Below are 13,175 nucleotides of genomic sequence, written 5' to 3' on the forward strand. Positions count from 1 at the left end.
AATCTGATCGTTCCTCAAAAGTTTAGCATAGAGTTACCATCTGACCCAGAAGTTCCACTCCCAGTGGCAGACCCAAGAGAAATGAAAACGGGTCCACAAAAATGTGTTCTTGAATGAAACACATGATGGAAATCGAAAAAGTGGGAAAAACTAATGTCCATCAATAGGTAAATGAATAAATAAAATGAAGTATATCCATACAATGGAATAATTCTTTGTAAATGAAAGGAATGAAGTACTGACTCATGCTATAACCTTGAAACCATTATGCTAAGTGTAAGAAGCCATCTGCAAAGGACAGCATATTGTGTTATTGTATGAAATGTCCAGAACAGGCAAATCTGTAGAGCCAGAAAGTAGTTTCGTAGTTGCCTGGGGTGGCAGTGGGAGGAAATGGGGAATGACTGCTAGTGTACTAATGGGTTTGGAGTTTCTTTTTGAAGTGATAAAAATGTTCTAAAATTTGTGATGGTTGCACAACTCTGTGAATATACTAAAAGCTGTTGAATTGTACACTTCAAATAGATGAAATGTATGGTGTGTGAATTCAACCTCAATATATTAAGTGCTATATTTTTAAAAAGTTAATATGCATAGTATATTTAAAATGTAATTCCCTCCCTCCCTCCCTCCCTTCCTTCCTTCCTTCCTTCCTTCCTTCCTTCCTTCCTTCCTTCCTTCCTTCCTTCTTTCCTTCCTTCCTCCCTCCTCCATGCTTAATTTATAAGCCTGAGACAGAATATGTTTAGATCCATGAAATAAAGCATAATTATATTGTTAGTTGGGTAATAAGAAAAGATAGCAAGCCAAAAGTGGAAAGTTCATTTAATTTGAGAAACTACAGACAGAGAGGATATCTGAGTTTTAGGCAAGTCTCCTTAATGATATTTATTCATTTTTTTATTCAACATATTTATGGGACATGTATTAAACATTTGAGGCACTGTACTAGGTGCTACTTTATGATTTCACAGCAACATATATTTTCCATAGCACACACCTGAGACCAAGTTTTAAATGTTTTATAACCAGTCTGTTGAGGCTACATCCTTCCTTTTTACTAGCAAGTCATTTACAGTAGCTGACTTTGGTCTATCACAAATTGCTTACAAAGATAAAACCCACAATCACATTTGGAAATCTCTTGCTATTTACAGAAATGCAAAGCACCTTCTTAGAAAATTCATAAAATAGCTGTGAGTCTTGAACAATGTCTGAGTGTGTCTTGTAGCACCGTTAGGTATCTCAGAGCCACAGGGAGTGGGGTGTGGAGGAACCAAGTCTGCCTTTTATGGGTCCTCCCTCCACCACTGGGGCTGCAGATCTACTTTGGTTTAGGAGGGCTGAACACTTGACCCAACTGAGGTTAGTGGCTGGTGTCAGTCTCACGGCCCCTAGAGATATGGGCTGATTATGAAATAGCTCTCAGAAGAACTGGGTCTACAGGATCGAGTCAGAACCCACTTCTTCTCAGAGCAAACCCAAGACTTGGGTCCATGTGACTTCAAAGTGCTATCTCAGGACCACCCCAGACCCTCTGAACCTGCATGTCTTGAGGTGGGTCAGATGAAGCTTAAAAGCCCAGGAAGTTTGCAAACTACTGTCTTTGATGAACTCAGCTCTGAGGTGGACTTCCAAGGTCCCTTTGAAAGTAAAGGAAACTAGGATCTTACAATTGAGGACTGTTGGAGGCTAAAAGGAATCCCCTGGGCCTGATCTAGTTTATGCTTACTTCTTCACAACTTAATTGAATTGGATTCTGGAGATTAGGCATATGGACAGGAAGAGTGGCCACTCATCTCATCTTTATTATTATTATTTTGTCTTTTTTTTTTTAACTTTAAGTTCGGGGATACCTGTGTAGAACATGTAGGTTACATAGGTATATGTGTGCCATGGTGGTTTGCTGCACCTATCAATCCATCATCTAGCTTTTAAGCCCTGCGTGCATTAGGTGTTTGTCCTAAGGCTCTCCCTCCCTCTGCCTCCTACCCACCAACAAGCCTCAGTGTGTGTTGTTCCCCTCCCTGTGTCCATGTGTTCTCATTGTTCAACTCCCACTTATAAGTGAAAACATGCGGTGTTTGGTTTTCTGTTCCTGTGTTAGTTTTCTGAGAACAATGGCTTCTAGCTTCATCCATGTCCCTGCAAAGGACATGATCTCATTTTTTTTAATGGCTGCACAGTATTGCAGGGTATACATGTGCCACATCTTCTTTATCCAGTCTATCATTAATGGGCATTTGGGTTGGTTCCAAGTCTTTGCTATTGTAAATAGTGCTGCAGTAAACATACGTGTGCGTGTGTCTTTATAACAGAATGATTTATAATCTTTTGGGTGTATACCCAGTAATGGGATTGCTGGGTTAAATGGTATTTGTGGTTCTAGATCCTTAAGGAATTGCCACATTGTCATCCACAATGGTTGAACTAATTTATAGTCCCACCAACAGTGTAAAAGCATTCCTATTTCTCCACAGCCTCACCAGCATCTATTGTTTCCTGACTTTTTAATAATCATCCAAAAAGAGCCCGTATAGCCAAGACAATCCTAAGCAAAAAGAACAAAACTGGTGGTATCATGCTACCTGATTCAAAGTATACTACAAGGCTACAGCAACCAAAACAGCATGGTACTGGTACCAAAACAGATATATAGACCAATGGAACAGAACAGAGACGTCAGAAATAACACCACACATCTATAACCATCTGATCTTCAACAAACCTGACAAAAACATGCTATGGGGAAAGATTCCATACTTAATAAATGATGCTGGGAAAACTGGCTAGCCATGTGCAGAAAACTGAAACTGGACCCCTTCCTTACACCTTATATAAAAATTAATTCAAGATGGATTAAAGACTTAAATGTAAAACCCAAAACCATAAAAACCCTAGAAGAAAACCTAGGCAATACCATTCAGAACATAGGCATGGGCAAAGACTTCATGACTAAAACACCAAAAGCAATTGCAACAAAAGCCAAAATCGACAAATGAGATCTAATTAAATTAAAGAGCTTCTGCACAGCAAAAGAAATTATCGTAAGAGTGAACAGGCAACCTACAAATTGGGAGAACATTTCTGCAATCTACCCATCTGACAAAAGTCCAATATCAGAATCTACAAGGAACATAAACAAATTTACAAGAAAAAAACAACCCCATCAAAAAGTGGGCAAAGGGTATGAACAGACACTTCTCAAAAGAAGACACTCATGTAGCCAACAAGCCTATGAAAAAAACTTCATTATCATTGATCATTAGAGAAATGCAAATCAAAACTGCCATGAGATATTATCTCATGCCAGTCAGAATGGCGATTATTAAAAAGTCATCTCATCTTTAATCTGAGGCTCATTCCTTTCATTTGTTCTCAGTAGACCAACCCAATTATCTTTGTCCTGGAATCAGCAGTGAAGTTGAAAAGTAATCCAGGAGAAAAAGTGTCTATATATATTCCTAGCAGATTTTACTCCTATGGAAAAAAACACATTTAGAGAAAGTGGAATTTTCCTAAGGAGAACAATGTACTTTTAAAACAAAAATAAAAGGGAACAAATTTTTACCAAATAATTAAGCCATCAAAAATGTATGCATTATTTAAGTAAAAAGTTTTCTTTTTTACCCTCAGTGTCTGAATTTTCTTTATTGTTTACCAGGATTCATGATTCCTTTTGTAACTTGTTCTCAGTCATTTATTCAGTTGAGTAATTACACTTTGTCAGACAAATATCTAAAATTTTATTATGTAACTTGCAGATTTTCAGGACAAGTGAAGGAGGAAAATGGCAGAAGAGTTCAGGAAAGACAAAAATGCAAGACTATGTCTAAGTTTATGCCTCTCTTGAGTTTGATGATCCACTTTTAATTTAATCATCTGAGTATCTCTTGGGGTTTCTGCCTTCACAATGGAGGAAAGTGGGCTCCGCCGAATTCATTTGAACACCGTCCTTTAAGGAGAAAGAAACTCTGAACAATAGATGTCTTTTTCAACAACTACTGCCAATGTTTTGAAAGTTCTCATTTGTTTTCAGCTAGATAACAAAGGCTGAAGAGTCGCCTTCTTTCCAGTTGATCCGATGGTTTACTGGCGCTTTTAAAACACATTACATAAATCCTTAGAAATCTTTTGTGAACGTAAATTCAGTATTTTTAAGCAGTAATCCTTTGCTCTCATGATTCATGGCATGGAGACAGCACGCAGTCTTCCTGAATCAAGGTGAACGTTGATATTCAGTTTTCAAGGTAACACACCATATGAGGCCTCCATCGTCCTGAGGAGACCTGGCATGTTGCCTTTTCCCAACAAAAAGTCTCATTTGCAGATGTACCTCAATTAGTGCAAACTTTTTTTTTCTTTCTCTTTTTTTGGGGGGGTTGGGGGATGGGGTCTTGCTCTGTTGCCCAGGCTGGAGTGCAGTGGTGTGATCAAAGCTCACTGCAGCCTTGACCTCCTGGGCTCAAGTGATTCTCCTGCCTCCACCTCCCGGGTAGCTAAGACCACAAGTGTGTGCCACGATGCCTGGCTAATTTTTTAAAAATCTTTTATGTTTTGTAGAGATGGGGGTCGCCCTGTATTGCCCAGGCTAGTCTGGAACTCCTGGCCTCAAGGGTTCTTTCATCCCTCCTTGGCCTCTGAAAGTGTTGGAATTACAGGTGTGAGCCACCATGCCCAGCCCAAACTCATTTTTTAATGCAATAATAGTGTATGCAAGTATATATATATGTATATAGGTATGAATGACCATGTAAAAAGGCAGTTGTCTCTTGTGTTACAAGTTCTCCTAGAGCAAACACAGATGACTACGCTAAAAATATTTCAACTCAGGCTCCATGGCTCTTCTCAAGGGTATCAAAAGAACTTAGGTCTCAAAGGTGGTACTTTGGCCAAACTGTTTCCTAATCAAATGACCAGTTAATTGGTCAGTGACTGGGATTCTGCTCCATTGTGCTCTCTCCTTTCTCCACCAAGCACCATTTTCTTTGGAGTTCTATGCCACTCAAAGACTGTCATTAAGCAAGCCGTGCTGCAGGAGTACTGGTGCCCAGGACTGAGACTTAGTGCATCACCTCTCCAAGCAACCCACTGAGATCCTTGCTGATGCCTCCACATTCTCATCAGTGAGCCAGTGCTTTCCCAGCCTATACTACCATGTCAGGAATTGCTCTTGTCTGCACCCTGTATTGGGAGCCACAGAGTGGCAGTGTCTGAGGAAGCCTTTGCACAGGTAGATGGGCAGGGCAGGCAGCCAGGCAGGCCATTCATCCGTCCGTCAACAAGCAGGGCCTGCTATGTGCCAGGCTTCATGCCATGATGTACTATGTGTGATAAGTCTCACAGAAATCCATGTCCATCAGAAGCTTTTCTGCTCCTCATCAGAAGCAAGGGAGAAATTTTTGTGCACTCAGACTGGGAGGGGACTCATGTCTTTCACCTTGTTCTGTGAGTTCTCCAATCCTTAGTGATTTCTTTATTTTTTGATTGATTGGTGATCCATGCTAAGTTATGTCTTTTCTGGAACTCAGTATCAGATGAAAAAATTCCATGAGCTGGGTCAGAAATAGACAGTAGCTTTTGCTTTCGTGTAGACCTCCTTTTATCAGGGATGGAAGGGACAGTACAGGATTGTGGCCACAGACACTGAGGATGGCTCCTGGGTGTGGACAGGGCACAGACAAGGGCCTGGTCTGAGGGGCTCCTTTGTGCAAAGTGGGACAGGGAGGGCCCCAGAGCCGCATCTGTCTGCAATGTCCACTCCAAGTTTGGTTGCTGCAGGAGCAGGTCCCTGCTCAGAGAGTTCATCCTGAGTAATGTGAAAAGAAAGGAGAAAATGACACATAACTGAACAAATGGAAAGCTAGGATTTTTCTACCTTCTGGAAAAACAAGGTTTGTATCTTTTTTTAACAAGTAGGAACTTTTATGTATACAATTATCCAAGAATAATATATTTACAATGTGCATGGCCTTGATTGTGTTAATGAAGCTATTATTCACACACAAAATGAAAATCATCTGGCTTTGGAGGCCCACTTTGCTGATGGTGGTGTTTTTTTTTTGGGACAAGCAATAGGATCAGTTATGCAAGCAGGAAAAGAACGATCAGGGCCAGGGCCCAGTGGCTGGGCTGGACAGGTGGGGCGGTGCTGGCGCGGCCCTTCAGCATGCACATCACCCTGGACCAGGACCCGTTGTTGGGCAGTGGGGTGATGCCCACCACGTTGCACATGACGTTGTAGACGTCCACCGATCTGATAGGAGCGGCTCTGAAGTTGGATTTGAAATCTGAAAGGGAAAGGCAAACAAACAAGTTGTCATGGCAGCTCTGGGGCACAGGTGGGCTGAACGCAATAAAGAAGAATTACACTCAGGCTGCAGGTGGCGTTGAGATTAGGGAATCAGCTCCATCAGTGGGATGTGGCCTAGAGAGTGTGAACATAGAAGGGTATCTGGAAGGCTGTAGGTTAGAAAGGGAAATAGCTTTCTATGGCTCATGGAGATGAATTTCTTTAAAAGACAAGCAGCAGAGCCAGGCTTGGGGGCTCACACCTATAGTCTCAGCAAGTTGGGAGGGCGAGAAGGGAGGATTGCTTGAGCCCAGGAGTTTGAGACCAGCCTGGGCAACAGAGCAAGACTCTATCTCTAAAACAATTTTTTTAAACCAGGCATGGTGGTGTGCTCCCAGCTACTCGGAAGGCTGAGGCAAGCAGATCACTTAAGCCGAAGAGTTCAAGGCTGCAGCGAGCCACGATGGTGCCACTGTACTCCAGCCTGGATGAGAGAGCGAGATCCTGTCTCAAAAAAAAAGGTAATCAGCAAACAGATTTTCTTTGTGCGTAACTGTGCTCTCTTTGTGACAACAGCACTTTCTTTGGGAGGCTGGGGGAGGCTGAAGAGCCATCTGATGCTTCTCCATGTCTGCAGAGCGCAGTAGAGCCTGTATGGCCACAGAGTGACTGTCTTGCCCTTAACCAAATTAAATGCTATGTCATCTTCCAGAACATCTATCTAGCCAGGACCGACAGCCAGACTGCCAGTGTCTACTGCAGAGGCCACACGACAGCCAGAGTGCCAGTGTCCACTGCAGAGACCGCAGGACAGCCAGACTGCCCGTGTCTACTGCAGAGGCCGCACGACAGCCAGAGTGCCAGTGTCTACTGCAGAGGCCGCACGACAGCCAGACTGCCAGTGTCCACTGCAGAGGCCGCACGACAGCCAGACTGCCAGTGTCTACTGCAGAGGCCGCACGACAGCCAGACTGCCAGTGTCCACTGCAGAGACCGCATGACAGCCAGACTGCCAGTGTCCACTGCAGAGACCGCAGGATAGCCAGAGTGCCAGTGTCCACTGCAGAGACCACACGACAGCCAGAGTGCCAGTGTCCACTGCAGAGGCCACATGGTAACTCAAGAATGTTTTCTCACTTTGCTGCCCCGTCGAGGTCACAGGTCTTGATGGAATGGGAAACTGTACAGTTTTCTCGGTGCTGGCTAGCTCAGCAGCCACGGCGATGGTTTCCTAAATACATTTGGAAGATGAGTGGAACACTCTTGGGGAGCATTTTACCAACAGATAAAATAAATTAGCCATGTGGAAAATGAGCAAACTGGCATCTGAATCAGGGATCCATGTGCAGGCTCTCAGGGATCTAATGGACATGACCACTGTGCCTCTGCCCAGAGTGACCCCAAGCTCGAGAGTCGGGTAAGAACAGACAGGTAAGGTGGCCATGCCCAGCATGGTGAGCGAGGGGCGCCGAGGGTGACTCCGCAAGCCTTTGGAGGGATTTCAATCAAGGGATTTCTCCTCCTCTTCAGGGGGCAAATGAGAGGCAGAATTCAAAGCACTTGTCCATTTAAAGAGTGAATGTAAGATTTTAGTAATACACATAAGAAGCTTCACTTTTAGGACCCAAACCAGAGCTTCCAACAAAATACCCAATGCTACGTTAAGGTTGAATTGAGGGAGGAGATTTGATCCGTTGATAAAGGCCTGTGCCTGTGCTTTTTAGTTCCCCTACAACTTTTGAAGGAAATGAGTTGTTTGGGGGCTGTAAAGCCAAGTTTTTTAAGATATTAGAAAATAATCTTTATAACTGCTTCGCTAAATAATCATAAATACTTCTGTTAAAAAGCAGACAAACAACACCACACGGCAATCTATTCCAGAGGCATCAGCGCCAAATTCTGCTCCTCTATTTATCCTGGAATTATACACTGGAAAAAAGGTAAATATAGACACTTCTGCCACATAGTAGGTTAGATCCAGGGCAACTGCCCAAGTAGCACGTGTTGCTCCCTTTGGAGAATTAAAGTTGAATGCAATATAAAGCGGTGTGTGGGCTCCACCACCAGCCTGCCCCCAGCATGCACTAGCTGGGTGACCTCAGGAAATAGGCATAGAAAGTCGTCATTCCTGGCACGTTGTGTATACTCAGTAAATGGTCACTGCTATTATTAATAAATATGTATGACAAGGGCAAATTGTGGTTTGAATATATTCACTTTGTAAATTATTTGGAGGGTTCACTTTTCTTCAGGGGCATGGAGGATAAGGGTCAGCTTCTCCTCAAAGTAAAAATTGGTTTTAAAAAATGTAAAACCTGGTTAGCCACGGTGGCTCAGCCTATAATCCCAGCACTTTGGGAGGCCAAGGTGGGCAGATCACCTGAAGTCAGGAGTTCAAGACCAGCCTAGCCAACATGGTGAGACCCCGTCTCTACAAAATTTACAAAAATTAGCCGGGTGTGGTGGCAGGCGCCTGTAATCTCAGCTACTCAGGAGGCTGAAGGAGGAGAATTGCTTGAATTGGGGAGGCGGAGGTTGCAGTGAGCCAAGATTGTGCCATTGCACTCCAGCCTGGGTGACAGAGCGAGACTCTGTCTCAAAATAATTATTATTAATAATAATAATAATAACAACGTAAAACCTGCCCAGAGAGGAGAAAGGAAGGGCTGCCCCAATATCCCAGCCCCTCTCAGTATGGAGGCAAATCAGACAATCAGAAGAGGATAGTGGTTACACTTCCCATCCGAGGAATCAACTGCAGCATGAGAAACCAGTGGAACGGTTGTTCCAGTGACATGGAAGCAACTCTTCTATCTCCTTCTTCTCATGTGACCTGGATGTGCTAATCCTACTGCCACATGGGGCCATGCCTGGCTGTGTGTGGGTAGGAGGGCATATGAGACAGTGGACCATAATAAGCCCAGGTGCCCCCCAGCCTTTCAAATACCTACTTCTGGATGGGTACTATGGCTCACACCTGTAATCCCAGCACTTTGGGAGGCTGAGGCAGGAGGATGGCTTGAGGCTGAGGAGTGCAAGATCAGCCTGGGCAATATAGCAAGACCTCAACTCTGCAAAAATAAAAAAATTAGCTAGGTGCGGTGGTGTGTGCCTGTAGTCCCAACTACTCAGGAGGCTGAGGCAGGAGGATCTCTTGAACCCAGGAGATAGAGGCTACAAGTGAGTCATCATGTCACTGCACTCCAGCCTTGATGACAGAGAGAGACCGTCTCTAAAAAACAAAACAAAACAAAAATCCTCTTCTTTAACACTTCACAGGAAAAACTGAGATCAAATTCTTCTGACAAAAGTATTAGAAAATGTTATCTTTTTATACTGAAAATATGAAATCAAATTCTGTGCATTTAAGCAGAGAGGAGAATTGAGGTTTCTTTCCCATCCCATCTAGTTCATGGCCTCCTGTTCTGCAGGGTTAGTGCTTTGGGCTCAGCGCAGAAACGATCCAGGCTGAAATGAGAAAGCTTTTAGAAAATTCCTGAATAGCAAAACAACGCCTGATCCAACTGAGGACTCAGACAGGCTCTACTAGCTCAAGATGGCACTTCAGACATGGACTGAGAGTCCAAGTTATCCTCGCGCGTTTACATTTTCTTGGTTATTAGAGAAGATGTGTCTCTTACAGAGAGGAGGTTCTGCAGGCTTACACTGTGCCTGGCCACCGGGGGCTGCTTTCCCAGTGAGGCTTGCTAGCTCTCAGGCAGCTCACCGACTCACACTCCTGCTGTCTTATCTCGAACGTGGAGTTCTCTAGGGCAAGATTAGACCGTTCAAATTAGAAACTGGGATTAACGAGAGAAAAGCTCTCCTGCAGAATTACTTCCCTTTCTCTTTGCTGGACCAGACTCATTGACTTCTAAGGCAGCATCTGGGCAGCTGCAGTGATGCTCAGCTTTCTCCCTAAGCAAGAAGCACATACAGTTAATCAGGAGGGATGCACCTTTATCTCAAAGTGCAGCTAGATAGCTATGAAAGGCCTTGCTCTTAAATTTTCTTCTCAGTAAACAGCCAGTGTGTAAAGCTGTTTAATTTTTCATGAGAACTGGAGCCAGAATGTGATGGTTTGCGGGAGGCTCTCGATGCTGTATCTGCCTGGAAACATTTTGCAATTAGCCCAGTCCATTTTCATCAGGGGTCATCTATCTGTCCGTAAAAGACTGGGAGCTTTTAGTCTTAAAGGAGCCTATGACGGAGGCCTCTGTTAATGGACAGAATCTCTTCACTGAATTTTAACTTTAAGCTAATGCAGCTTTGGGTACCTTGTTTAAAATTTGGGGCTAGATTTGGTTCTGCTTTAAAATATTCCTGAGACTCGGCTGGGCACAGTGGCTCACGTCTGTAATTCCAGCACTTTGGGAGGCTGAGACAGATGGATCACCTGAGGTCAAGAGTTTGAGACCAGCCTGGCCAACATGGTGAAACCCCGTCTTCCTACTGAAAATACAAAAATTAGCCAGGCATGGTGGTGGGCTCCTATAGTCCCAGCTACTAAAGTGGCTGAGGCAAGAGAATTGCTTGATCCCAGGAGGTGGAGGTTGCAGTGAGCTGAGATCGCACCACTGCACTTCAGCCTGGGTGACAAGAAACTGTCTGAAACACACACACACACACAAGAACACACATACACACACACACACACACATATATTCCTGAGACTCTCATTTGTATATAGTCCTTCCCAGACAACTGCTTTGCATTCATGATCCTATTTCCCTCATCTGGGAATGGAGGGTGCCACACTTTTGAATGAAAGCCTTGCTGACTACTGTTCTCCCAAAGAGAGACCATGACCCTGGAATGTATCCAATGTAATCCAGCAGTTACCCTCAGCGTGCTCCATTCCTAATTCCTTTAGCTTTGGGGCTCTGCATGTCTGACCTGGGGTTCGGCTGACAGGGAGCACCTGATAACCATTATTGGTTAAAGGCAGCATCTTCAGAACCCTCTCTTAGGCCAACATCATGAACCCTGTTAGTGTTCCATGAATTTGCTGCTACTGCTTCTAATGCTCCCTTGAGGACTTGGGAACCTGGATCACATGCGGAAAGGAATTTGGACTAATGTGTTTCCTAAGCTCAGGCACCCACGAAGGTTGCAGAAACTGACACCTCATAGTTCTTAACAGGGATTTTGTGGAAAGTAGAGTGAACCATGGTAGGCCGAATAAGGGATGCTGACATACGTCTTTGATCTTACTACACTGAAGAGATAAGCAGAGCTTGTAGATGTGATATCTAACCTATAATTTGAAAGGCAAACGTGGACTTTTGGGGGCTGAAACATTTTGACCAACATCTAGAGAAAGGCATTCAGAATACAGGCATCAGGGTAGGCTGCTTATAATTAGTACAGGAGGAGGGACTGTACTAAGAAAGAAGGATAGCTCATGAACCAGTCAACTGGTTGGTTGATGGCTGATGGCTGTTGGATGCTTTTTTCCCCTTTTTAATTTTTGTTTTTGGGAGAAGAGGGTGTTCAGGTAGTAGTAAGATCTTGAGTGTTTGGCAAACTTTTCCGAAGTATGAATTGACAGGGATCCATCTGTTAAATCAAATGACCAGATAGGCCTCCTCCATCTCTCCTCTCCTCCAGCCCTAGGAATTAATCTGGTCAAGGAAGACAAAGCAAATTTGCTCTCATCCAAGGCATCCCTCGTCATTCTGGCTCATTCTCAAAGTCAGGCTCAAGGTCATTTCCGTGCCTGCCCTTGAGCACATCCCAGCTTCTGGTTGGGCCCTAAACTAAATGAGCCTCCCTGAGGTGGGTGCTGTAGATGGAAAGGACTGTGGAAGAGCCAGACCTTGAGAAGCGATCGCATCAACTGTGAGACTCACAGCTGTCAGCAACCTGGTGTCCGATAAGCTTTCCTGGACATCAGATAGCTGTGAAATAACATTTTGATGAATTAGGTAAAAAATGAATCACAAACATGTGGAATACATTTTCTTCACTGCACTCAGGATTTAAAATTTACGAGGCAAAGTATTTGGCTACATTTGCCAAACCCAAGAAGCATTTGAAAGGAAGCCAGCAAAAGATGTTTCATGGAGACCGGCTGGGTTTGCTCTGCTTGGCTCATAAAGAGGGTCTGTAAGGAAATCTGCAGCCTCTCCTGGCACCCATAGCCCCCCCTTACAGATGCTTCCCTGGGAATGGGGTCTGAGAGGATCTGGTCATTTCCTCGCCTACCAGGTCCGAAGGCCAGGAAGATGCCCCGCATGTCCATGAGCTCGTTGTCGTAGCCGTGCCATCCACGCTGCCAACCTTCCCGCCTGCCGGTGCTGTTCATCCAAAACGGAAGCATCTCTCGATTCTGAAACCAAGCAAGGCAGACACGTGACTCTGAGTCCTGAGTGGTGCTGAGCGGGCATCTGCTCCACGCTGCCCCTCCAGCAGGGGGCGCTTTCCTCCTCTGCACACTGACTGAGCCACCCAACCTCAGCTGCCACTCTTCCTGCTCCAGGCGGCTCAGACCTTGGGCAGCAGCCTATTCAATTGCTAAGTGCTCTAGTTAACAAGATGTTTTCCTACATGGGGCTGAATTGTGTCCCATAATCAGTTTTAGAGCCACTAAATATAGTAAGTTAGTGGCAGAAGGGATGTTAAAGTGTATCTGTGGTGTCATAAAAAATGTATTTGGTCTTTGTCCCAGGTTTCTCACCTAGAGCTCCGAAAACCAGGGGTACAATTTCCTGAGTGATAAGAATGTCTTTGGCTTTCCATTTAAAAGGAGCTATTTTCTCCCACACCTGAATTAATGCTACTGAGAGGGGTCCTGGAGTTGGGGGCTAGACAGCTTCAGGGTGGAGGCTGGCCACCAGAGGAACCAGACCAGGAGAGGGGAGAGGGGTTGGAGACTGAGTCC

At 44.5% G+C, this 13,175-nt stretch overlaps 1 protein-coding gene across 2 annotated transcripts in view; it reads right to left on the reverse strand.

Moving 5' to 3' along the window:
• Positions 1-3,722: 3,722 nt before the first annotated feature.
• Positions 3,723-13,175, reverse strand: part of ENPP6 (ectonucleotide pyrophosphatase/phosphodiesterase 6) — a 120,904-nt gene continuing 111,451 nt past the window's right edge. For both annotated transcript variants that reach the window (XM_015451064.3, XM_005556391.4), the window contains 2 exons: positions 12,500-12,623; positions 3,723-6,290 (listed from right to left, as the gene is read on the reverse strand). In XM_015451064.3, coding sequence (XP_015306550.2) covers positions 6,085-6,290; positions 12,500-12,623 — 330 coding nt within the window. In that variant the 3' untranslated portion in view covers positions 3,723-6,084. The remainder of the gene's footprint in view (positions 6,291-12,499; positions 12,624-13,175) is intronic.

The sequence above is a fragment of the Macaca fascicularis genome, chromosome 5, assembly GCF_037993035.2.
Source record: "Macaca fascicularis isolate 582-1 chromosome 5, T2T-MFA8v1.1".
NCBI classification, from domain to species: Eukaryota; Metazoa; Chordata; class Mammalia; order Primates; family Cercopithecidae; genus Macaca; species Macaca fascicularis.